The 26,049-nt window shown below is 34.4% G+C and overlaps 1 protein-coding gene and 1 pseudogene across 1 annotated transcript in view; one reads left to right on the forward strand and one right to left on the reverse strand.

Annotated features, from left to right (window-relative positions):
• Window positions 1-120: 120 nt before the first annotated feature.
• LOC144253025 (BUB3-interacting and GLEBS motif-containing protein ZNF207-like) lies at window positions 121-1,688 on the forward strand (annotated as a pseudogene).
• Window positions 1,689-13,300: 11,612 nt separating this feature from the next.
• Window positions 13,301-26,049, reverse strand: part of LOC144253043 (profilin-1-like) — a 43,684-nt gene continuing 30,935 nt past the window's right edge. The window contains exons 2-3 of the mRNA XM_077794995.1: window positions 14,437-14,494; window positions 13,301-13,877 (exon numbers count right to left, since the gene is read on the reverse strand). Of these exons, the coding sequence (XP_077651121.1) occupies window positions 13,387-13,877; window positions 14,437-14,446 (501 nt within the window). The 5' untranslated portion in view covers window positions 14,447-14,494 and the 3' untranslated portion in view covers window positions 13,301-13,386. The remainder of the gene's footprint in view (window positions 13,878-14,436; window positions 14,495-26,049) is intronic.

A 26,049-nucleotide genomic window follows, 5' to 3' on the forward strand; every position in this document is an offset into this window, starting at 1 on the left:
CAAAGATCTCTACAAAATGGCTCAAATGTGGTTACACTCCCTATTTCTTTTTGATCTGCTCTGACTTGCAGAAACTAAATCTACCCCTGGGTTTCTTGTGGGACGAGGTGGTGGCCATTGGGTCAGAAAAGTGAGCAATTTATTTCCTCCTTTTCCTGCTTTTTTCTCCTCCCTTTAATTTTCCGAAAGGACACAGCTATGGGTCGCAAGAAGAAGAATTAGCTGAAGCCGTGGTGCTGGTATTGTAATAGAGATTTGATGATGAGAAGATCCTTATACAGCACAAAAAGGAAAAGCATTTTAAATGCCATATATGTCATAAGAAATTGTATACAGGACCTGGCTTAGCTATTCATTGCATGCAGGTTCATAAAGAGACAATAGATGCTGTAAGGAATGCAATACCTGGGAGAACATACATAGAGTTGGAAATATACGGTATGGAAGGTATTCTAGAAAAAGATATGGATGAAAGATGACAACTTCTTGAACAGAAAACACAAGAGAGTAAAAAAAAAAGAGGCAACAGGATGATTCTGATGAGTATGATGATGATGACTCTGCAGCCTCAACTTCATTTCAACCACAGTCTGTTCAACCTCAGCAAGGTTATATCCCTCCAATGGCTCAGCCAGGACTGCCACCAGTTCCAGGATCACCAGGAATGCCTCCAGGCAAGCCTCCACTGATGCCAGGTGTTCCTCCTCTGATGCCAGGTATGCCACCAGTTATGCCAGGCATGCCACCTGGATTGCATCATCAGAGAAAATACACCCAGTCATTTTGTGGTGAAAACATAATGATGCCAATGGGTGGAATGATGCCACCTGAACCAGGAATACCACCTCTTATGCCTGGTATGCCACCAGGTATGCCCCCCCCCCGTTCCCTCTCCTGGAATTCCTCCAATGACTCAAGCACAGGCTGTGTCAGCACCAGGTATTCTTAATAGGCCACCTGCACCAACAGCAACAGTACCTGCTCCACAGCCTCCAGTAACTAAGCCTCTTTTCCCCAGTGCTGGACAGATGGGGACACCTGTAATAAGCTCAAGTATAGCTTCATCCAATTCATAAAGTCTTTCTGCATCTTCTAAAGCTCTGTTTCCTAGCACAGCACAAGCTCAGGCAGCTGTGCAAGGACCTGTTGGTACAGATATCAAGCCCTTAAATAGCACCCCTGCAAAAACTACAGAACCCCCAAAGTCTACATTCCCTGGTTATACACAGTCTACAGCTTCAACCACTAGGACAACAAATAGTACTGCAGCAAAACCAGCAGCTTCAATAACAAGTAAGCTTGCTACACCTACAACCACCAGTGCAACCAGTAAGTTGATCCATCCAGATGAGGATTTATCACTGGAAGAGAGAAGGGCACAGTTACATAATTATCAGCATAATCTTCCTCGATTAGGACAGGCCCCAATCAGTAATCCACCAGTTGGACCAATTGGAGGTATGATGCCACCACAGCCAGGCATCCCACAGCAGCAAGGAATGAGACCCCCAATGCCACCTCATGGTCAGTATGGTGGTCATCATCAAGGCATGCCAGGTTACCTTCCTGGTGCTATGCCACCATATGGGCAGGGACCAACAATGGTACCCACTAACCAAGGTGGGCCTCCTCAACCTCCAATGGGAATGAGACCTCCTGTAATGTTGCAAGGTGTGCTGTTTATATAGCCGAGCTTCCGTCAATAAGGCTTCATTGTGACTTTAACAAACATTATCTTCCCACATACCAGGAAGTATTGTAAATTTATTTCACATAGGAAAAATTATTTGGAATAATAAAGCAGGAACTTTTCCTGAGGTTGCAATTTATACTGCATGGCTTCTTTTTCATGTTTCGTCTAGGTTTTTAGAAGTGAAGTATAGTAAATTTGGATTGTTAAATTGTGAAGGCGCTGGAATTACATGAACATACCACCTTAATAAAGGCAAGTTCTGTAAGCTTACATTGCTATTTGTAAAGTTATGCATTCACAGCATTTCAGATGCTGTTGGACTTCATGTCCCCAACCTAGTTTGGTGAGGGCTGTTTCCAAGTACCTGTACATTGGAAGTCTGAATGTGTAACAATACTTAATGTATTTAGAGTTCCTCATGTTGCAGGGTTTAAGAAATCTGACCCACGAAGGTCATGTGACTTTTCTGTACTGTTAAACTTCATTGTAATAAAGAGAGAAAAAAGTATGCCTTTTTATTTATAACCCAGCTGTGGACCACTGCCTGAAAGGTTTGTACAGATGCATGCCACAGTAGATGTCCACATAATAAAATTCATAGTTATCAATGCAGTTTTGATACATTATTGAATTCTGTCCTTTGAATAGTAGATTGTTTCTTAGCTGCATGTTTTAAACTGAACAGTTTATATAGAATTGTATGTTGATATTTCCATTAAATATACATATTAATTATTATGCAATAGGTTTGAAATCTTCATATTGTCACCTTTCCACACCCTTGGGTGTCATCAGATCTCATAGATATTTAAAATATATAAGCCTTAATAGTTCTTCCATGAGCTATTTAGAGCCTACTGCCAGACCGATTAATTTCATGCTGATTATTTTTGAGATTTCAGTACTGCATGGACCTCAGAAGCTTTTCAGGTACAAACTTCTAGAAGCTTAGGTGCATGTAGTAATAGCTACTTATGTTGTTAATGGGTTGTTATATGTTATTCTAAGTGTACTACTGTGCCTCTTGGGGTACTTTGATGGTAATTGGTGGACTGACAATTTTTAAATATATTAGGTTCCTGGAAGGTAACATTATTTATTTGATTAGATGGATACCTTCTGTTATTAAGCCTACTTGGCTTTGCTGTTTTTATCCTTGGCAAATTTGAATATTATTGTGTTCTAATAGAGAACTTTTCTGTAGAGATAACTGCCATTATTCAGTATTTTGTGTTACAAATCTTTTATAATAATAGCCCTTGTTGGACTTTTTGTTTTTCCTGATATCTTTAAGTATCAAATAATCCACAAAGTAATTATCAATGAATACAAGTGGAGTTTCTCTAATTGTAAGGCTTCTAAAAAGTGAGTATTTCTTAAAATAACTTTGAGGTTATGGGAAAAATGTTAAAAAATAAAGTTTTAAGGCAAAAAGGCTTTAACTTTGTAGGAAAATATATTTAAATGTTTACTCATTACAGAAGAGTTTGTATTTAAGTGAATAATTTCAAGTATTTTAAAGCTGAATGGTTTTTAAAATCTGGTGTTGTGCTCTTCTGATATAGCTTCTGTACTCTGGTACCATTGAGGTGCAAAAAATTCCATACTTTGAAAAGACAGAATCCATTTATCACCATGAAAGCTTTTGCCAGTCCCACAATCCTTTCCACTGTTTGCATAGCTAAATTGTTTTGTAATATGCATAAGTTTTTTTTAGATTTGGTCACTTGTTTTTCATACTTCCAAAGAAACAAACTTTGTTGAAAAGTATTTAAGGTAAAAGTGGCCTGATTAAGAATGATTAATCATTTATAATGATTAAATAGGAAATGTTCTCCCAAATCAGTGTCAATAAAGGATTTCATGCACAGATTTATCCACAAACTTTATAAGAGTTGGTAGACCTTTATAAAAATTGTGTAAAGCTTTATGTGCATTTTATGAGAAGACCAATATTTTATAGCAAAGTTTATTGTTCTCTGGGGTCCAAAGGGATAAAAAAATTTAAACAAGTGATAAAATTCTAATGAACAATTAATTGATAGTGTTATGCATGGCATTTAAGAACTAAGTACATTATCTTTCCTGTACCTTGTAAGTTATGTGGCTCATAGGTGATGCCCATTTAGTGTATGTAATCTGTAATTTTCATGCACCTAAAGATGATTAAGCTTCTAGAAAATACCTTTTACCTAACTGCTTCTGGGGTCCTTAATGTGGTTGAATCATGAGTGGGACAAATTATGTTGAAATAACTCTTTTGACTTGTGCTTCTTTAAGTAGTAGATAAAGTTGAGTCAAATTGAATTTTAACTGTCCTACTTTGGGGATTTGATAAATTCAGGCAGGCACTGTAATTGCCATTATTGAGGAAGTTATAAGATTAATAGAACTGCAGTTTTGGCTCTTTCATCTACTCCTCTTATCACCCTTTGTAGAAAAGCAAAAACAATGTTTTGTCTGGCACTAGTTTCTATTTTATAAGATTTACAACTGATGATAGTAACAAGGCTGGCAAATGAGGATCAATTTTTGAGAGACTGCTGGAATTATTTCATTTGAATTTGTGTTTTAGAAATCTCTCACAATGTTTGCCATTAGATATGGGAGAATACCTATTCCATTGATCAAGTTATGTGTTGAACTCAGTTTAATTAAACTTATATAGGGGAAAATTCCCTTTCCCTAGGAAAAAACAAATATGGGCTTAAAATGGAATTGTAGTAGATAAAAGAGCTGCTCTTTTCTCCTATTCTTGCTTGATCATTGGATTTTTTTAAAAAAATAATGCATGTATTTTAAATTAATTGGGTAATGTTTTTCTAAAATTAAAATTTTCTTCTTCCTATAGCCCTGCCATAGGCTGAGGCTGAGTCTCAGTGTTGCCCTGTTCAGTCTGAGGCAAGTAGGATTTATTTTATTCCTTATAGGGGCTTTCACAGCTTTATGGCTGTTGGATATTTATGTCCCCAAACTTGCAGCAAGTTTGGTGAAGGCCCCTAAATTTAATTAAACTTAGGATTTTTATAATCTTTGGGCAGAGAAGGCTTTATATTAATATTCACATTTGACTGTGGTGTAAACAAACAAAAACAAAGTATTTTATATTACATTAACAGCCTCAGTAAAGTTTATATTATTGTATAGAACCTCAGTAAATTGACAATTTGACATTCTTAATTTGGAGCCATGAAATGTTTCTTTCAAAATTTTCACTTTCATTTCTAGGAAAATCTTACTGGTTATACTCTCCCCAAACTATTAAATTTAACCTCAAGGATAAGTTAATTATTGGAACTGCCACAGGGTACTGATATATGTTATTAATCTTAAGCTTATACATTGACATCAAGGTTTGAAAGGACATCTGGAGATGTTTGTGATTTTTAATATTTTCAGATGTCACCACATTAGAGCAAATGTTAATGTAGTGCCCTGTGAAGAGTGGGAAGGTTGTATGTGTTTGTGTGCTTGTGTGGTATGTACGGGTGTAGAGTACATGTGTGATAGAAGAAAAGGGTTTGAGTGTTACAGACCTGTCAACCTGGATAGTTTACTAATTTTTAGGAAACCAAACTAAAATTGGATCGTGTGGCAAAGTTACAACTATATTAAACTGGTTTTGAAAATGATTACTTCATAGTTCATACTCACTCTTAGTGAGCAGTGTTTTATGCAGTATGCAGAGATGAATAGTATCCACATTTGTTTCCAAGCAAGATTAGTTTTATTTGGTGAGAAAAGTTGTATGTCTATGTGTGTGTGTGTTATAGGGGATAAAGAGAAAATTGGAAGAGGGGCCAAAACAAACCTGGGTTATGTTTGTTCCTTCTTCTGTATTAAGACACCATCCTAGCCAGATAGCATTTCCTCTGAATGAGAGCAATTAACATATAGTATGATATAGACCTGTATTGTGTTTTTATTCTTGGAAACTTAAAAATCATTAAAAGCAATTCAAATTTGGGGAAAAAAATTTACCCCTGGACTTAATGAATGCACTCTGCTTCTGTGGATTTATAATCTGTAAAATCCCTGACAGTTCTAAGAAATGAGACACCAGGTAACTTATGAGAACTCACAGAAAAAAATAACTTTCATGTAGACCCCTGCAAAAATGTATACCTTCAAGCTCCCCTGTCGACACCACTGGGTATAAAGCTCAACAAATGTCTGGACTCAGTATTCAGTGAGAGAATTTGTTTTAAGTGAAAGCTCCCTCTGGAGATGCTGCAGACAATAAACCTGCTTCCTGCTAATTCCTCTGGTGTCCAGTCTCATCTGTCTTACTTCAGTACTGCCAGTCTACACTGTGATCTGCATCAAAGTTATTCTTCAGAAATAAAGACTTTTCAAAACAAGAATAAACTAAAATAAACTATGACAACTAGGCTACCAGTGTAGGAGATTCACAATGGAATTTTATATACACAAGAAGAAGATTAAAATAAATCATTGGAGAATACAAAGAATGAATGTAACCAGAAGAGTGGATAAGCAAATGCGAATTAAGAGTGAACCCTCTATTATAAAGAAACACACCTCATTAACATTGGATTCACATCATGTTAATTATCAACTTAAAAGATATAGACTGAAATATTCAATTAACAAACAAGACCCAAATGTATGTGGTTTATAAGAAACACACCTGACTTGCAAAGTTGTTCACATAATAAAAGTGAAAAAATAGAGAGATATTCCATGTAAATGAAAGCCAAAAAAGTAGTAGCTATTTGTAAATGTGATAAAGGTGACTTCAAGCAACAATTACTCAAATGTAGCAAAGAAGGTCACTACATACTGCTAAAGGGAAAAATCCAACAAAAATAAAAACGTCTGTAAAATATTTACACGTGAATGGCATTGCAATCAATTTTATAAAAATAATTACTATTCAGTCTAAAGGGACAAATAGGCCCCAATAAAAAACATAAGTGTTGGTGAAGTTAATATTACTATCAAAAGTGACTGGTTAGGTGGACAAAACATCAATAACTGTCCTATATATCACTTTTACTTTATTTCATATCAACTTAATAGTTATCTACACACTATTTCATCAGAGAAGAACAGAACTCATAATTTTTTAGCATACAAAAAACTTCCTTTCTAATAGATCATATATTAGGATACAAAGCATGTCTTAGTAAATACAAAACTGAAATAATTCCCTCTAGCCCTTACCACATCACAATGGATTGCTATCAGAAAACAACACATACAGCCTTTTTAACAAGTGGGTCTGGGAAAAAATAGATACACACATTAAGAGAAAAAGTCAACTCAAGAGTGGATCAAAGATTTAGGAATTACACAAGAAACTCTACAACGGCTAGATAAAATTGTAAGGTGAACTTTTCAACACATTAACACAAGCATCAATTGCCCTAACAAAACTCGTAAAGCATAAGAAATAAAACCAAGAATCAATAAGTAGGATGGCATCAAATTAAAAACTTCTGAACACTAAAGGAAACAAATAAAAGCATAAAGACAGAACCTGCAGAATGGGAGATCTTTGCCACCTGATCCACAAATGCGTGTTAATATCCAGAATATATAAAGAACTCAAAAAACTTATTATAAAGCAATTAATAACTCACAGAATAAATTGAAAAAAAAACTAAAGAGATCGTTCTTAAAAGAACTACAAATGAACAATAAATATATTTAAAAAGTTCAACATCTCCAGCAGTTTGGGAAATACAAATAAAAACTACATTGAGATTTTACCTCACTCTCTATAGGATGGCAATTATCAAAAACTCAAGTAATAGTAACTGTTGATGAAGATGCAGAAGAAAAGTACACTTGTACATTGTTGGTGGGACTGCAAATTAGCACAAACACCTTGGAAAGCAATGAAGAGATTCCTCAAAACACCAGTAATGTATTACTCAACTCTCCCAGTCCTTGGTATATATTGAAAAGATTTAAAACCAGCACATTTTAGGAATGCAGCCCCATCAAATTTTATGGCAGCACAATTCAAAATAGAAAGGCTATCAAAAAGAAGCCTAGGTGCCAATCAACAGATTAATGTATAAAGAAAATGTGGCACATACATGTAATGCAGCTCTACTTAGTAAGTCATCAATAAAAAGAAATAATGGCATTTGATTGTAAATGAATGAAATTGGAAAATGTCCTGCTAAGTGAAATAACTCAGACTCAAGAAAGTCAAGGGTTGAATATTTTCCCTTATATTAAGAAGGTAGATAAAAATAAAGAAAAAATGGGGGATTCCATAAAAATAGAGAGGTCAGAGGAGTAGAGGAAGGAGATTTAAAGGGATGGAGGGACTGTCAAAGGAAGTGTGGTGAAATGAATCTGAAGAAATTTTCCTTTGTACACTTAGGAACATATCACACTGAATTTCACTTTGATGTATATCAATGATGTACTAATTAAAACAACTACAAGTAAATACAAGAAAGAACAGTGGAGTAGATAACAGATAACAGAGGTAGGGAAGGGAGAATACTGGGAATTCAAACTGGAAAAATATATACCATGCTTGTATGATTATTGCAAAATGAACCCCAATATTACATGTGAAATAATTATCTAATTATAAAAGAAGCAAATAGTGAGTAGAACTACAGAAACTGCATGAATACTTGAAGAATCAATAATACAGTTGCACAATCAAAGGGTCACTGATGAAATCAGGGGTGGAAAAGTTTTAAATAGACCCAAGAACCACAAGAGAGTCAAAACACAACATCTCTATATTTATGGGACAAAGTAAAAGCAGTTATTTTTATTGCTTGTTTTTTATTTTATTTTACTGAGACATTGTATGTAAATATAATAGTGGGGTTCATTATACTATATACAGAAATGCACATGTCATATTTTGATAAATCTTACTGCACAGGAACTTTTCTTTCCCTCTGATGTCCCTTCACTAATCTACCAAAAGCAATTGTATGAGGGTAGTTTATAGCAATGGCTACCTCCATTAAAAATCTGAGATATTTCAAATTAAATACCTCATGAAGCATCCAAAGTCTAAGAAAAACTTCAGTAAATGAATTCTAAAACCAATACATGAAAGGAAATAATTAATGTCAGAGCCAAAATTATAAAATAATTAAAAAACATATTAATAATAAAACAAATAATTGGTTATTGAAATTGTGAATAAAATTGATAAACCCTTTGCCAAGGGAACTAAAAGAAAGAGAAAGAAGATTCAAGTGAATAAAGGTAAAAACAAAAACAGAAATATTAAAACAGACACCACTGAAATCCAGAAGATCTCTAGAGACTATAGGAAAACTTATTTGTCAATGAATTGGAAAATCTAGATTATTTTAAAAACTAAAATTGCAACAAAAATATCTAGAAGATATTTGTAAAATATGGCCTAAAATTTTTGAATCAAAGGGATAGAAAAAAAAAACCAAACAGCTCAATAACAAGCAATTAGGTTGAAGCAATAATAACAGGCCTCCAAGACCAAAGGTGAATGCATGGCTAAATTTTATCAGATATTTAAAGAAGAACTGATATTAGTCCTCCTATTACATGTAAGAGCAAAGGAAAGATTCTTCCAAAGCAATTCTGCAAAGTATTACCCTTACTGGAAAAGAGAATATGAACAGAACAAGGGAAAAAATTGATACCAATATCTTTGAGGAACATAGTATAAAAATCATAAAATCTTTACAAATCACATTTGACAACACATTACAAAATTACATACAGTGTCAGGCATGGTGGTATATGTCTACATTCTCAGATAGGCAGCAGGTTGTTGAGGAACACTGTAATTTCAAAGCCAGCCTGGGAAATTTAATGAGACCTGTATCAAAGTAAACAATAAAAGGTGCTGGAGATGTGGCTCAGTGGTACTGTGCCACATCCTGGTTTGAGACTCTAGTCACATAAAAACAAAAACAAAAAACATAAAAGCTGGTTTTGCTCCAGGATGATTCAATACATGCCAATCAATAAAACTAATGCACCACATATAGAATCAAGGGCAAAATTTTATGATCACTTAAGCAGCTGCAGGAAAAGCCTTTGATAAATTCAATCGCCCTTAATAACAAAGCCCGGAGAAACTAGAAATATGAGAAATTTATTATAAGATAATAAGGACCAAGTATATCAAGCCCAAAGCCAATAGTATAATGAAGAGGAACTGTTGGAGTCTGTAAACAAGTCAGGATGGCACCTGGCATTTTGCCAGAGAAATGTTAGAGTCTGTAAACAAGTCTGGATGGCGCCTGGAAAAATGCCAGAGGGAGTGGTTTGTGAAGTAAGGCCAGCGAACCATTAAATGTGGAGATTCCTTATTGGTTGACTGATGTATCTAGTTTATGCTAATTAAGATAAGCTGGGTGGAATGTATAAATACCTTTGTTGTCCTACAATAAAGGGCTTCTACTCCTGCTGTATCAATCTACACAAGTTCCTCGTCACCCCCCCCACCCCCGCTATTTTGCTGCAGCTGGAGTGCGGCAAGGAACATTTTCACTAAAATCGGAAAAGACAAAAATATTCATTGCTACCAATCTCACTAATCACAGTACTTAAAAGTTTAGACAAGAGAAAGAAATAAAAGAGATTCAAATAGGGAAGTTAAAATGTTAAATCATTTCTATATGCAAATGATATAGTCCTATTCTTAGAGGAACATAAATGATGTATCATGAAAATTCTACTTTTGATGAACGAATTCATCAGAGTAACAGGAAACAAAATAAATATATAAGAATAAAGTGTCTATACACCATAGCATACCTAGTGAGAACAAAGAAAGAGTAATAGCTCATTCAAATAGCTTTAAAAATAGCTAGGAATAACCCTCAAGAAGACAGTGAATGACCTCTTCAAGAAAAATTACATTTGATGAAAAAGGAAACTAAAGAAGAAAATAGGAATTAAAAAGACCTCCTATGTTCATGGAGAGGCAGAATTAATATTGTGAAAATGGACATAGTACCATAAATGAATTATATATTCCATGTATTCCCATTCAAATTCTAATGACATTTTTCACAAAAATTGGGAAAAAAAGAACTACTCCTAAATTTGTATGGGAGGAAAACAAACAAAAAAAGACTTAGACAAAGTGATGCTGATTATAAGACAAACAATGGATAAACAACAATGCCCAATTTCAAAATATAAAACACAGCCATGGTAATAAAAACCATGGCCCTGGTGTAAAGAAAGACTCATAGACCAATGGATAGAAGAAAATTCAGAGAGCAAAGTCACACAGATACAGTCATGTGATACTAGGCAAAGACACCAAAAACATATTTTGGCGGAAAGACAAAAGACATTTTAGAAATAGTGTTGGAAAAACTAGATATCCATATGTAAAAGAAGGAAATTAGATGCCTATTTTATAACACTATACAAGAGTTTATTCAAAAAGGACTAAAGACATATGTACCAGACTAGAAGGTTTACAAATGCTAGAAGAAAAAATATATGGAAAACACTTCAGTATGTAGGCAATGACTTCCTGAATAGAGCCCCCTACAGCTCAGAAAAAAAGAGCAACAATGGATAAGAGGGGGTGCATCAAACTGAAAAAATTCCTGCATAACAGTAAGAAGTGGTAGCCTCCAGAATTGGAGAAAAGAGTAGCTTTACTAGCTACTCTTCTGACAGAGGGTTAATAACCTGAAAATATTAATGCAAATATCTTAACACCAGAAACACAAAAACCTTTTCAATCAATGAGCAAATGCACAGTGAGTCCTCAAAATAAGAGATACAAAGGCCAACACTTCAGTGAAAAAAAAAACCATAACATCTTTATCAATCAGGAAAATGCAGATCAAAACAACAAGCTCCCATTTTCCACAATTCAAAAAAGTAATCATCAAGAAAGCAAATAATACTGGGAAGATGAGGAGAAAAATCTCTTATATGTGAATGGTAGGAACATAATTACTATATCCCTATGGAAATTCATATGAAGGCTACTCAAAAACTGAACATAGAACTACTTTATTATCCAACTATACTACTCAGTACTTAATGGAAAATATTAAAATCTGCTTACTTTAGAGATATACATATGCCCATCTTTACCATGACACTATTAATGATAGGCAAGTTATAGAATCAGGCTAGATGCTTGTTAATAAAAGAATGGATAAAGGAAATGTGGTATATATACACAAGGAAGATTTCTATGCATAGAGAACAACAAAAATAAGTTAATTTTAGCAAAACGAATGAACCAGGGAAGCATAATGTTAAGTAATATAAGCCAGACTCAGTAAAAAAGTATCATATATTGTTCTCATATGAATAACTAGAGGTGGAAATGTTCAACATAAAAATAAATGAATAAAAATTTTTAACCATTAGCATACATAAAATTGGGAGTAGGGAGGAAAGAATGTTGAAAACAGAATTATGGGAATATACTTGATCTATATGTATGTACAAATATGCCACCGTGAAAATTCTGTATAATTAATGTGTATCAATTTTTAAAAATTTACCATCTTTTTTAATTTTTAGAAGTTCATTTTTTTATTTATTATATTCATTAACACTAATACTTGTTCTGTTTAGATTTTTATTTTTTTGAATAGCAGTACTATCTGTATTATATATATGTATATATTATTAATTGATTTCTTTTTAGTTATATGTCACATTGATTTCTTAAGCATATAAAATATGCCACATTTATTTGCTTAGTTTTCTATTCATTATAATCACAAATGATTGTGATTGTAATCCCAAACCCTGCCTCCTAGTCATTGAAGGACGTCAAGAGTAAATGATAGACAAATATGACACATTGTTCTATATGTCCAGCATGTACTTCCCATAACATTCCAAAGTTTGGCCTAATATTAAGTTGCTACTCTTATTAATTTTAATATTTATTATTTAAGTATCAGCCATCTTGACTCTTATTCAATCTGGACACAACTTTCCCTTCATAAATGAATTCTTTGTATGCATCCCCTTTTCTCAGGTTCATATTCATAAAGCTGTTCTTTTGGCTTCTTTTCTATTTCTTTCATTCCATAAGGGCACACTGAAAAACTGTTTATTCCCACCATATTCTCTCAATGTTAATTCTATAAATACATCTCATCTGTTGCTATCCTTGTTTTCTACTATAACCTGGTAGCCTTATTTCTTTCTAGCATGTTTGTCATCATGGAAGATGATATGTAAAAAAAAATGCAAAGAATTTTTTTTTTAAAAATACATTACCTTTGAATCAGGTGACGGAATGGAAGGACAATCATTCTTTATTCTGATTGCCTCCACAAGTGTGATTTCAACTACTTCCTTCTTTGATTGGTAGGTTTACTGTTGACAGGTAAGTTTCCACTCTTTTGGTTCCCAATGTCATATTTTACTTCTGACGGTAAAAACATAATAAACAGTATATAAAATTCTGTAATGTTTTTTAGTAGAATCTTTTTTATTCAGAAAAAAACAAAACCAAAAAAAAAAGAACAAAAAATCCAAAACATGAGAAAAATTTTTTTCCAACCACACACAGGAGGAGTATGGGTAAGGGGCAGGTATCTTTCCATCCAGCCCCGGCCCTGCCCCAGCCCCAGCCCGTGGTTTTGGCAGCAATAAGGGTAATAAGGTAATGGCCCAAAAAATAAAAATGGTGTCTGTGTATGGGAAGGAGGGGGTGCAAAAGCTGTGGGGAGTGGTGAGGGAAGGGACAGAAGAGGTCAGTACTGGGCATGCCGCAGGTGGGAAGCCATTTCATAACATTTCTTGTTGATCAAACCACCGTGGACACCTTCTTTGCCCATCAGCAGGACTAGCGTCTTGGCAGTCATGGTGACAGTGACATTGAAGGTGGGGGCTCCACCGGTGCTCTTGGTACGAAGATCCACGGTAAATTCCCCATCCTGCAGCAGTGAGTCCCGGATCACAGAACATTTCTGGCCCCCAAGTGTCAGCCCATTCACGAAAAAACTTGACCGGTCTTTGCCAACCAGGACACCAACCTCAGCTGGCGTAATGTTGACGAAGGTTTTCCCGGGGACGCCGGCCCAGACGGAGGGCGAGTCCTTGTAGCCCACGATGGCTGCGACCTGACAGGTCCCGTCTGCCATGAGGTTGTCGATGTAGGCGTTCCACCCGGCCATGGCGCTGCTGCTGGGACTGCTCTCGGAGCTGCTGCTGGGGCCGCGGGCTGGGCTCGGGCTGCCTCGGACTGGCGGGCAGGGGAAGGCGGAGAGCTCGGGGCACGCGCTACCATCCTGACCGCAACTCTGCTAGCTGTGCAGCAGCCCTCGCACCGCCACTTCCTGCTCTTCCCCCCCCTCTGGATTTTTATTTGCAAAGGCGGTAGGGGCGGGGCCTGCTCCCCATTCTCTCCCTCCCCCCGTCTGCCCAGATACCTAACTTTGCAAATGCAATTTTAAAAATCCCTCCCCCTATTGCAAAATTTGCAGAGTTCGATGGAAAGCTATGAAAATGGCTGGGGGTGGGGGGTGGCGGGGGAAAGGATAAGATTAGGTCTTGCCCCAGTCGGCATTGACTACAAACTAGACTTTGGTATAGGGGAAAGGGGTGAGCCAGAGAATGTAAAAGAGAAAGGAGGAATAATTAGCAAAATGCAAATTGAGCAAATTAAAGCGAGTTCGGCGAACCCAGGGTTAAACAGAACGACTCCTCTTTCCCCCACCTCCGCCGGAGGGAAGGAAAGGCCAAAATTCTGTAATTTAAAGTCAATAAGCATCAGAATTTCAGGCAGTCTTCAAATATCTTACCATTCTTCATGGATTGTCTGGAAGCTTCAATTAATTCTTTTCCTTCTTCTGGGATGTTCTAGGAAGAAAAAAAAATTAAAATATAATAAGAACCAAAGTTGACAAAATAATTAATGTTCTCCACTACTGCAGGGTACAACAGAATAAGCATTCTGATGTATACTCAAACTAAAATTCTCTCACTAATGGGGTAAGGATTATGAGCCATGACAGAGATATCTCCAAAATGTCACTCCCCTTACCTCCAATTGATTTTTACACAAATACTGAAATACATTACACTATTTTTAAGTTGAATGTTATAGAATAAAAATCATATCCATATTTATTTAGAATACTTTTGAAAAAGACTAACAATATGAGAAATTATAGGTAATATTTTAATGTGTTTTTATGACTTAATATTGGCATGAATTACCTCTTGAGGGGAAAGCTCATAAGACATGAGCTTTTAGAGTATCAAAGATGATTGACTGTATTCATAAACAGTATAAGTTTTGTCCATCTTATGTGTTAAATAGCTAAAGATAAATGATTATACAAATTTTGCTGCTTTCAAAAGAAAGAGAAATGACAAAAACCATCTTCTGGGGTGATATCAATGAATAAAAACCACACAGAGTTACTAAACAGAAACACTAACTCAATAACCAAACCAAAGTGACAGAAATGGCACAATGAAAAGACACTGAAGAATGTTTTCTGCAGGGAAAATTAGGCATTAGAGTAGGTTATTGTTTTAGAAAGGGATATATATATATATTCTTTTCATTCCAGTACCTTCATATAATTAAATTAACAAAACAATAAGATATAAAACAATACAATATCTCTTAATAAACCAGGTGGTGCTGCTAACCACATCACCAGGTTTGCTTGACATAGGTAACAAAAGACAGTGGAATATGTTGTTTTTTAAAGGATAAGCAAGAAGGAAGAAACTACAAATTTTCATCTGAAGTCCAAATTTAAACTCAAATTTGGAGAAGGCTTGGAGGATATTGTTGTTCCTACTAACACATTTATGACATTACTCTAACTTGTTTATTCTTCCTTTATAGCACCAATTTGAGATAACTTGCTCAAAACTTTCACATCCAACATATTAATAGAGAATGAAAAATTAAAGCATATTTTTGAATTCAATATACTTAATTACTAGTTATATCATGCATATTATATTACATATGACGTTTCAGCAAGTAGACATTTATTTTATCCACATTTACTCATGTTCAACAAAATATATAACACCAATTGCTAGAAATAGTGCATTTTTCCAAGCCAAATGAGCTCAGTTAAGTTATGAATAATATCATAATAGCATTCTAAATGGAATACAGTATGATAACTCTATACTTTTATCCCCCAAATAAAAATTACACCCTTCTTACTCACATAATATTTGGATCTTCATAACTGAAATAAAATTAAAGTTATTCAAAAACAAAAGATGTTGTTTACATTTAACCTTATTTTAGCTGCTCCAGGATATTTGCAAATATATTTCCTAACCTAGAATAGTTTATAAAATAGTAGTGTTTTGCAATGAACATTTAAGTAAATATAGAAACATCTAAAATTTGAAATTTCAGAGTGTGACATAGAATTTGGATATTTTAAGAAAGTATAATGAAAAAACAACAATTCTGAAACTAAAGTATTTCAATTATTGGAGTTTCTGCTTCTAAACTGGTTATTACTTTGCACATGCCATCTAATCTTCGATTAGATGAAGAGTAAATTTTTAGAAAATTTCATTACCTGATATTTTTTTGAGAATTTTTATTGGTTCTTTTCAGTTATACATCAAAATAGAATTTATATACTAGGATATAATTATAAAAGCATAGAATTTAATTTGTTCTAATTCAGGACCTAGTACTTCCTTATGTTCTTCTAATCTATCTGCTATTTACTTATAGTTTTTAAAATTACTGAAAGTTTTAGTGGAAAGACTCAATGTATGGATATGTAAGCCCTTCTTAATGCAAGTATTAAGATATAGATTCTAGATTACTGGGTTGCCACAATTCGCAATATTACTTTAGTATAAATACAGAGCCAAGGAGTGAAATAGAGAATACAAGTCTCCTTAAATGTTATGATACCAAAACATCAAGGGTCCAAGTGAAAAAAGAAAAGTTATATGCAATGTATATTATACATTCCAAACTAATGGCAACAGGGAAATTCCACAATTCTATAAAAATTAATTTAGGAATGGATATTGTAAGTCATGTAAGAATGATTTAAAACCACAGTAATATAAACTGACCCAAAAATCCTTGACTAAAATATTATATTTTTCTGCAGTTAGAAAGCTGCAATTTTTCTGTTACTATTTATTTCCCAGGCTATCATTCCTTCCTACCCCCGGGACCCCCAAGTACTTAAGAGAACATTGATACAAAAAAAACACATTTTTAAAAAATTCAACATAATTCTTTAAAATGGATTATTAGTAAATTTTCATATAAAATGTAAGAAAAATATAGCTACATTTTCAGCATTAACATCTTAAAACACAAAATTCAGAGCAAGAACATGAGCTTTACAAGACATCACTTTACCTTATTATGAGCTTTATACTTGCTCTCAACCCTTGCAAAGCAGCAATCACCTGGATGTGATTTTTTAGTAGATTTTTAGAGCAAAAATGTATAAAAAAACAGGTGAGTAGTTTTCTTTTTAAAGTAAACTCTGTTTAAAGTTAAGGTATAATTTATTAAATAAATGGTGTTTCTTGATTGGCATAATTAAAATATGACCTCCATTTAAAAAAAATAGCTCGTATTTACCTCTTTCTGTCTCTACTGCTGTGAATCTATAAAATATTCAATGAAGGCACTCTTAGTTCCAATTCAGAGAAAAAGCCAATAAATCAGCAGAACCTGATAATAATTTATTTTTGCAAATTGCCTGTCTTGAAGGCTGAACTTAAAATCCATGTAATAGCTGGCATTTTTCTTCCACCTGAACTGAAACAAACCTCTGATAACTCAAGACAAGGTAGCAAGATGCACAGTTCCCTATCTTGGAATTCCAGGAGTCAAATACTAAGCAAGGTGGCTTGAAAATGTCGGTCTTTGTTATTCAGCATGGAAATCACCAGTAATAATACACTATCCAATCCCTTTATACATAAAAAGTGCAAAGAGTTCTCTGGAACTTTAAAAAAATTTTGAAAGCTACAAAATTTGTCTGAAAGATGTATTCTAAATGTTATTAGAATACATCTTTCAGACACATTGAAATAAATTATAAAATTGATTTTTTTTCTGTGTCATTCCCACTTTATTCAAGTCCTCATAAACTAGGAAGCATTTTAAAACCTTTACAGACTCTCAAGGGGAAAGACTGCCAGAAAAGCAGAGTCTTGGTATTTGTACCTCTGTTTCCCTAACTATTATGTAAATGTCCTCCTTCCTCTGGGAATCCATTTCCCAGTTTCTCATCTGCAAAAATCAGTGGCAGTCTCCAAACTTGAAGTTTACATTCCTTAAATATACAGATTCCTGACATAAGGTTAAACTAAAAGGAATCTCAATCAGTGGCCTGTCTAAATATATATCTAATCAAAATAGAAATAAAAATATTAAAAGCTTATGACACTGATGTTTTGTTATAAAATATTCCTCCAGACCCATATTGGAGAAATTTTTAGAATTAATATTAATTGTATTTCTGACAGGTAATTAATGAATGCATTAAAAATTCCTATGTCTCCCACTTTGTACTTATCAAATGGAAGGAAGAAACATGGGGATTATAAAAGTTTGATACTTAAAAGTAAATTATTGGTCCCATAACCTTAATCTTTACTAAAAGCTGTAAAAATGAAAGAAAACCTTATCTTTGTCACATAAAATAGGATAAAGATATCAGTGTCAAACAAGGGGAGACAAGCAGGAAGTGGCTTTTCTCACAGCTCCATGACATGGGATTCAGAGAGTGAGAAAATTACTTCTCTGTGAGGTGGGGATTAAAGCATGCCCCTGATACTCAATATTGGACAGAGAGCCTTGAAAACTGGGGAATTTGGGGTGCATCAGATGAAGATGAGAAACAGAACTGAAGCTTAGGTTCTGATGTGAGTGGGGGAAATCAGTACATGAGGACGGAAAAGACTGAAAAGTGCTGCAGACAAGGGGCTAGTGTTATGCCTCAGAGGTAGAGTGTTTGCCTAGCATGCATGAGGCACTGGGTTCAATTCTCAGCATCATGTAAAAATAAAATAAAGATACTGTGTCCACCTAAAATTAAAAAAGATAATAATAATAAGAACAAAAGTGCTGCAGACAGTCTTGGAATGCAGAATCTGGGACCAGGGGTCAAGCCTGCCCTGGGCAGACTCAAGTTTTTCTACTCATTAAACTGTGGAATGAAAGTCACCACCAGTCTGCCTGCTATGTACAGGTAGCAGAAGATGGAGATATATTTAAACATCTGTTACTGCAGTGGCTCCAACTCAGACTGAGTACTTAGATCCATGTGTTGAGGCTCAGTCCGATACATAAATCTGCCAGACACCAGCCACAAGGCCTAAACTGAGCCTAGCAAATCAGTAAAATTCCTGGCATGGACAGTATTTTTCCTGGAGGTAATGCAAGTCAGATAAGCCAAAAAGAGCCTATCCTCCTCTCTTCCCTTGACACAACAGTGCCCAAAACCAGTGGCAGTGGCTTCAAAATCTCATTGATCAGGATTGATGGTTCTTGGTGCTTGGTAGCAGACCTCAGGATGTCAGAAAGAACAGTGCCCTGGAAATACAGAATGGTAAAGGATTGGCTTCACTGTCCCATGAATGTAGCCCTGAGGAGAAGAGTGAGGTATAGTACGAGGTGTGCATTTATTTATTTATGCCTAGTAACTTCCCATGGAATAAAACAATTGGGGAAAATACTGGACCTCACTGCCTTCCCTGAGTATATCTTGTACAATGCAGCATAACCCTTATCATGGAGATGCAGCTGACAGCACTTCTCACAGCTCCCCATGCCATTCCATGGAGAAGGGAAACTGAGATATGGAAAGATACTTTGGAACAGACAACAAGCACATAATCTCAGTAACAAACCAGGTTTTTATTTTTGTTGTTGTTATTGTTGTTTTAGTTTTTCTCTGTGTACAGATGGATACATGATGAATATTTATACATTTGCACATCTACATATGTTTCTGGTTCTTCATTTGTGCCATTGTTAAACATAGTTATTTTTTCCATTATCTGTTTCTGAGGGTTAAAGATTTCAATTAGCATATTTTGCATTGGCTTTTTATTCTGTTTCAAATCTTTTATTTCCCTTTGTTTCTATATCTCTCGTTTCTCTTACAAATAATCAAATTCCATTGTTCTCTCTTTACTCTTTATTTCTTTTACTACTAAGCAAATAATCTAACATTACATTTTAAGGACCTAGAGAAAAACACTAAAATCAGCAAAAGAAAGCAAATAATAAAAATCAAAGATGAAACTGATAAAATCAAATATTGAAAAAGAAATTAATCAATTTTTTAATAAACAAAATTGGTAAATTTTAGCCAAGCTAACACAGAGAGAAACATGCAAAGTACTAAAATCTATGGTGAAAATGGAAATATCAGCATAGACACTACTGTAACAGAGCATAAATAGAGTCTATTTTTCAATATCTATATCCAAATAAGCTAGAAAATCTTAAAGACATCAGTAAATTCCTGGAAACATGAAGTACCCAAATTGAACCAGAGGATATAGAAAATTTAAACAGATCTATTGCAAATAATGAGAATAAAGAAGTCGTCAAGACTCTACCAACAAAGAAAAGCCTAGGACCAGATGGATGCTCAACCTATTTCTACCAAACCTCTGAAGAAGAACCAATACCAATCCTCCTCAATCATTTCATGAAAGTAAAAAAGAGGGAACTATTCAAGTTAATTCAATGAAGCCTATCTCACATTGCTACCAAATCCAAAGACACATCAAAAAAAGAAAAATTCAGACTAATATCCTTGATGAACATAGATGCAAAAATCCTCAATAAAATACTGCTAAATCCCATACAAAAATATATTTTAAAAAATAGTGCACCATGACCAAGTGAGTTTCATCCCAGGAATACAAAATTGATTCAACAAATGGAAATCAATAAATGTAATTCATCACACAAATAGACACAGAGATGAGAACACATGATTATCCAAATAGATGCACCATCTACTTTTGACAAAATACCACATCCATTCATGCTTTAAACTCTAGAAAATACAGGAATTAAGGAATCAAACCTCAACATTGTAAAAGCTATACATGACAAACCCAATGCCAACATAATTCTAAATGGAGAACAACTACAGAATTTCTTCTAAAAACTAGAATGAGACAGGGATTCCCACTTTCACAACTTCTATTAGTACATAAAGAAACTCCTAGCAAATACAAAATGTAGATATAATACCCTGCAATCTATCAGATCATAATGGAATAAAACACCGAATAACCAAATTCACTATTGAATGATAAACAGAGAGCTGAACAAATCAGGTCCTTTAATCTCTAGCTAGAGCAATGTGGCAAAGGAATGTAATTAAAGGGATATCAAAATGAAAAAAAGGGCTAAAACTAGCTCCATTTAAAGAGGACATGATTCTATACTTAGAACACCCCCCACAAAAAAACTCACTAGAAAACTTTTAGAACATAATTGAATTCATCAAATTGCAGGATACAAACGTAACACTCATCAATCAATTTTGTTTCTATTCTCCAATAAAGAATGAGCTAAAAAAGAAATTAGGAAAATTATCCTATTCAAAATAGTATAAAAACACTTGGGAAAAAATCTAACAAAAGAGGTAAAAGACCTCTACAATGAAAATTACATAACACTCAAGAAAAAAATTGAGGAAGACCTTGGGGGATGGAAAGACTTCCCATGTTCTTAGTCAGAATTAATACTGTCACAATGACCATACTACCAAAAGTGCTATAAAATTTCAATGCAATTCCCTTCCAGAGCCCAAAGATGTTCTTCACAGAAACAGAAAACATGCAATCATGAAATAACTTAGATAAACAAGAGACCTAGAATACCCTAAACAATTCCTAGCAAGAAAAATGAAGCATGAGGCATCACAATATCAGACTTCAATTACACTACAGAGGTCTAAAGACAAAAACAGTATGCTTTTGGCAACAAAACAGGCAAGACCACCAATGAAACAGAAGACAGAAACAAAACCAAATAAATACAGTTACCTCATACTAGACAAAATCACCAATATAATATGCTGGAGAAAAGATAGCCTCTTCAACAAATGGTGCTGAGAGAATTGGAAATCCATATGTAGTAGAATTAAATGGAAACCTAATCCTCTCACCACACAAAAAACACAACTCAAAGTGGATCAATGACTTATGTATTAGACTAGAATCCCTGCTCCTGATGGAAGAAAATGTAGGCCAAAAACTCCAACATATCAGCTCAGGAACAGACTTCTTAATATAATCTCTAAAGTACAAGAAGTTATTGGTGGGCCTGACCATGGATCGACAAAGAAGAATGCCTATCTTGCTCATTGTGCAACAGAGAAGTCCTAACATACAACACTATGTTTTGGAACAGAGTGTTGTCAGAACACTGGCAAGCACCATTTCCCTGCTCCTTTGACAATAAATTATTCCCCTGTTGGTACAAGGCAGTTCCTAGACTCTTGGTTTCAAGAATCCTGTAATATTGGCACATACCCACTATAGAAGCTATTTTTGCTGCATAATAGAGCAGAAACAATTCTCTGAAAATGTCTTTGGAGCAGTTTCTCTGTGCCTTCATGCTCCCAATAGTAGATGCTGGAAGGGCAAGACTCTTCTGCAAAAAGTAAAATCAATTATCAATAAATAGTACTGCATCAAACTAAGAAGCTTCTTCATTGCAAAGAAAAACACCAAGAACATGAAAAGGGAACCAACAGAATAGGAAACATACTTTTGCCACCTGCACCTCAGAAAAAGCATTAACTTCAGAATAAAAAACTAAATAATGGGGCTGGGGATGTGGCTCAAGCAGTAGCACGCTCGCCTGGCATGCGTGCGGCCCGGGTTTGATCCTCAGCACCACATACCAACAAAGATGCTGTGTCCGCCGAGAACTAAAAAATAAATATTAAAAATTCTCTCTCTCTCTCTCCCCTCTCTCACTCTCTCTTTAAAAAAAGAACTAAATAATGATGATGATTTTGATGATGATGATGATGATGATAATAATAATAACTTAAAACTAATAATAACACTACCACCCATTTAATAAATGAGCAAAGAAATTCAACAGGAACTTCACAGAAGAAATACAGATGATCAACAAATATATAAAAATGTTTACAGAAGTTAAATAAAAGCAGTAAACAGACCAGGGAAAGATGGCTTACAAAGACATTCCAGTGTAGGAGAGAGCAAATATGCTAATATCTTACTTCCAGCTACTTTTTCTATTTTATGTATGGTACCAACAAAACTTTACCTCCCTTAAGGGTAAAAGTGTTCAAAGATGGCAACCTTCAGAGTTTATATACTCTTATCCACACCACATTGTCATGGGTAAATGTAGAAAGAAGCACTAGAAAGGTATCAGTAAGTTGTTATGTAGTAGCTGATATAATAAAATATTTACATAGACTATTAACTCACTCATGCTTTCAGAAGGAGCCAAACATTGTCTATCCACATAGGAGAAGAAAATCTTTCCCACTTCATTTACATTATAGAACAAAACAAAATAATATAACAACAACAATCAAAGAAAAAAAACAATGTGAATCTTGTGGCATTTCCTCTGAATTTCCTGGTAGGACAGAGGAAAGAGATAAGTGGTAATGTATAGCATAGAATGTATGAGCTCTGGCTTCAATCCCCAACAGCAAAATAAATAATGATGATGATAACTATAATGGAGATGATGATGACTATGATGATGAATGATGATTTTTTTAAAAAAAATTGTACTGTTAAAATGATACAGGCTGAATTTATATTCACCACTCAAAAGAAGAGAATTATTTCAATTCATGCATTCTATTCAAATTTGAGTCTTATTTCCCATGGCAAGGTAAATGTAGAAGACTTTTTGATGACAATTTTATAAACTATGACTTCTTTAAAAATATGTTTTTAGCTGTAGTTGGACATAATACCTTTATTTTATTTATTTTTATGTGGTACTAAGGATTGAACCCAGCATCTTGCATGTACTAGGTGAGTGCTCTACTGCTGAGCCAAAAAAACCCAGCCCAAACTACAATTTCTTGAGACTGTAAAATTCCATTAAGAAGAGTTTATCTGGTCCCAGGAGAGCAGGATGGTCCGTTTAGTACTGTGTTATACAATATGATGTCAATTTTCCCAACCCTCCTCATAAGTGGAAGTCTTTTATAGACTCCACACTTCTTCAGCATGCTTCAGTATGCATTTTATATGTCCTCATGTCCTATTCTGATGAACAAAAGCACTAAAAATGGAAGACAACAGCTTTAAATGTACCCAACTCACAGAGAATGTACCTCAATTTCATGATGCTATGCTGGCACCACAAAAGCACTAATATAAATATAAATATAAATATATATATATATATATATATATATATATATATATATATATATATGTTCAAATGTATTGTTTTCTTTTTCTGTTTAATTGTGACCTGAATGATTTATGGGCATTCATACAAATTCATATTTTTTCTCATTTCTAGCATTTTTTTTTGTTACTGGGGATTGAACTCAGGAGTACCCGACCACTGAGCCACATCTCATCCTTGCTTCATTATTTTATTTAGAGAAAGGATCTCACTGTGTTGCTTAGCACCTAGCCATTGCTGAGGCTGGCTTTGAACTCAGCCTCTCCTGTCTCAGCCTCTCAAGCTGCTGGGATTATAGGCATGTACTACTGAGCCCAGAGACTACTAGCATTTTTGAAGCCACTTATTTTTCATGGATCAATATTTGGAGCTACCAATAAAGAAAATTCCATGAGTAGATAAATTCTATGTCAATTCCTACCAAATCTGTAAAGAAGAAATTACACCCAAAACTCCTCAAATTATTCCATTAAATAGAAAAGGATAGAACACTTCCAAACTCATTCTATGAAGGAAGAATCACCCTGATAACAAAACCAGACAAAGATACCTCAATGAAATAAATCTTTAGATAAATATCTCTGATGAACATATATGCATAAACTCTTGACAAAATACTGAAAAATTACATACAAAAACATATTAAAAACATAGTGCACCATGACCAAGTGGAGTTCATCACAGAGATGCAAGGTTGGTTCAACCTATGAAAATCAAAACATAACTCATAAATAGACTTAAAAATATCACATAATTATCTCAATAATTGAATAAAGAGCATTTGACAGAATACAGCACCCATTCATGTTCAAAATGGTAGTAAAACGAGGGATAATAGGAACATAACTGAACATTTTAAAAGCTCTATTCCCCAAAACCGAAGACTAACATCATTTCAAATGGAAAAAAATGAAGAATTATTTCTAAAAACTAGAACAAGACAAGGGTGCCCTCTTTTACCACTTCTATTCAACATATGAATATTGAAATTCTAACCAGAGCAGTTTAGTTAAAGAAATTAAAGGGATATAAATAGAAAAAGAAGAGCTCAAAGTGTCCCTATTTGCCAACAACAAGATTCTAAAACTACACCACAAAACTTCTAGAACTCATAAACAAACTCAGCTTAGTAGCAGGTTATAGAATTAACACCCATAAATCAATTATGATCTTGTACACAAATTATGTATCAGCTGATGAATCACAATAGGCTCAAAAAATTAGAAAAACAAAATAATTGGGAAACAATCTAAGAAGTGAAAGACCTCTTTTATGACAATTACCAAACACTAAAGGAAGAAATTGAAGAAGCCCTTAGAAGATGGAAGATTTTCAATGGTCTTGGATTGGCAGAATTTATGTTATCAAAATTGCCATACTACCAAAATTCTATAGATTTAATGCAATTCCTATTAAAATGTCAATGATATTTTACAATGAAATAGAAAAAGCAGTTATGAAATTCACTTGAAAAAACAAGAGGCCCAGAATATTCAAAACAATCCTTAGTGAAAAAAGTGAAGGAGGCAGCAGGCATCACAATATCCAATCTCAAATTATAATATAGTGCTAAAAATGGCATGGTTTTGACACCAAAACAGGCAAAAAGTCCAATGGAACACAGAAAACATTACAGAAATCACATAAATATTATTATCTCAAACTAGACAAAGGCACCAACAACATACATTGAAAGAAAAGACAGCCTCTTAAACAAGTTGTACTGAGAAAATTGGAAATATGTATATGGCAGAATCAAATTGAACCCATATCCCTATTCCTGCACAAAACTCAACACAAAGTACATCAAGAACTTAGGCATTAGACCAGATATCCTGTACCAATGGAAGAAAATATAGGCCCAACTCTCCATCATGTTGGCTTCCTCAATAAGGCTTCTAAACTGCAACAAATAAAATCAATAAATGGAAAGGTAACAAAGTAAAAAGATTTCTCACAGCAAAGAAAATTATCAGGAACATGAACAGAGAGCCTA

The sequence above is a fragment of the Urocitellus parryii genome, unplaced genomic scaffold, assembly GCF_045843805.1.
Source record: "Urocitellus parryii isolate mUroPar1 unplaced genomic scaffold, mUroPar1.hap1 Scaffold_87, whole genome shotgun sequence".
Taxonomy (NCBI): Eukaryota; Metazoa; Chordata; class Mammalia; order Rodentia; family Sciuridae; genus Urocitellus; species Urocitellus parryii.